Below are 1,964 nucleotides of genomic sequence, written 5' to 3' on the forward strand. Positions count from 1 at the left end.
TACCAAGGAAGATCATCATAGGCTAATGCATGTCAAGTTCTGGAGATTACTTTGCCAAATTTATCAAAAAATTTGGGATCACCGGATGTTGAAATGGATCAAACCCGAAGATCACTTGTGTAGAGGAGCCTGTTCTCCACTCTCTGTAGGATGTGTGAGACACAGGTGCTTCCTTAATGAAGTCCAAGGAAAGAGTAAGCATGATGCTGAATGGGGAGATACATGTCTAAGAATCGCTCATAGAATTCAGAACAAAAATGTAAAGGTAATAGCTACTACAGAATTACCAGAGAATTCTTTACATGCATTAAAAGTGTTAGCTCTGGTTTTGAGCAGTGAATTATCTGCAGGCATACAGTTCACGGGATGGGATTGGCGATCCGGATCTTGAGTGCACAGAGATCGTCCGCAGAATCATTCATATAGCTCAACCTAACAAGGTATGGTTCAAAATAATCAACTAAACGTTTTGCAGATATTAGGAAATATTAGATCAAGTACTGAACAATAAATTTCATATTTAGGTATGTCCTGCCACCAACATATATTTCAAGGTCCTTGATGCTCCTTACAGTTTCAAAGCTTGGAACGATTTACCGGCTTTTGTTCTACAATCTAAATGCTGTTTCAGGTGGACATAGACTGTTCGCTAAGAAGTTTCATGTGAAGTACGTACAAATCATCATCATTCACAGCGGTATGACAAGGTCATGGCCGAAGACGTAACGCTCCGACTTGTGCTTGACCATCCGGAGCTGAGCCCACCCAGCCTTTAACAATTTGACGCCCTCGAGAACAGCAAAAGTCTCTGTTTTCTCAAGGGCATCGCCATACACATCCTCAATGCTCTCCTCTGGGCAGGTATCAAAAAACCTGGCAACGCAGACATGACCGGAGCCAAGCGGCACAATGCTGGCGTCTGTCAGGGTCCAATCTTCTGGCCTGTTCATGTCCGCCCACACGTCGTGCAGCACGGGCGGCCTCAGCTCGCACGAGGCAGTGAGGTCTGCTGTGCAGAGCTGCAGATCGTCGGGCGTGAAGCCAAGCCAGAGGTTGTGCTCAGGGATGTACTCGGCGCGACCTCTGAACGGCAGTGCCCAGTTGCCTAGTTTGCTCCACGCGCCGCTCGCGATGTCATACGAGTATGTGCCGGCGCCAGACGTGGATATCCAGATCTGTGAATCGTCAACCACGGCGTAGGCACCGATTTCAAAGCGGCTGGATCGATCCACCCCGTTGTCGTCGTCGGCAAAGAGAGGCGGTGGCTGGAGGGAATACCAGCACCAGTCTTCGGCGCGGCTACCAGGCAGGCGGGTGTGGAGGAGAGCCTGGAAGCAGCCCTGGCCGGGCAGCCGGCCAGGGTTGCCGCTCATGACGTATAGGCTGTCGCCCACGGCAACGGAGATGGGGTCGCTAATGGGCCTGCGCATCTTGGGCATCCCAGTGCGGAGCAAGCGCGAGTCGTGGTTGTACAAGAAGCTCCTGCCGATTTGGTCCACGGCGAGGAGATTTTCCCGGTCAAGGCCGAAAGCCATGAAATTCATCCACGCCCATTCGTCCTTCCTGCAGGGCCAGTCGAATGACAGGGACGGCGGAGGCAGCGGGGCGTCCGCTGGCCGTCGATGAACTGCTCGAACCGCTGGCCGTGACCGGGCTGGGTGAAATAAGCTTGCCGGGTTCAAGCAGTGGAGGCTGAAGTGTCTGGGGCCGCCGTTGCAGCTCCTGGCCAACAGATTCACAAACCGGCTGCCCATGGCGATGGCGGGTGGACTTCCTGATAATCAGAGGAAAGAACAAGGAACTCGTTGGATGTTTGTGATGATGATTCTCGTTTCTTCTCTTGGTAATATCAAAGATCCATGTACAAGACACGGAGATTATTATCAGAGATTGGCGGAGTACCTGAGGAGTGGGGTTGGGATTCAACTGAACCAGAAAATTTCTGGACTATCGGCACTGGTCCT

General features: G+C 51.4%; 1 protein-coding gene across 1 annotated transcript; it reads right to left on the minus strand.

Annotated features, from left to right (window-relative positions):
- Positions 1-689: 689 nt before the first annotated feature.
- On the minus strand, positions 690-1,754 carry LOC125536148. Its single transcript, XM_048699297.1, has one exon. The coding sequence runs from the start codon at positions 1,752-1,754 to the stop codon at positions 690-692; it is 1,065 nt and encodes a 354-aa protein (XP_048555254.1).
- Positions 1,755-1,964: the final 210 nt, after the last annotated feature.

The sequence above is a fragment of the Triticum urartu genome, chromosome 1 (genome assembly GCF_003073215.2).
Source record: "Triticum urartu cultivar G1812 chromosome 1, Tu2.1, whole genome shotgun sequence".
Lineage (NCBI taxonomy): Eukaryota > Viridiplantae > Streptophyta > Magnoliopsida > Poales > Poaceae > Triticum > Triticum urartu.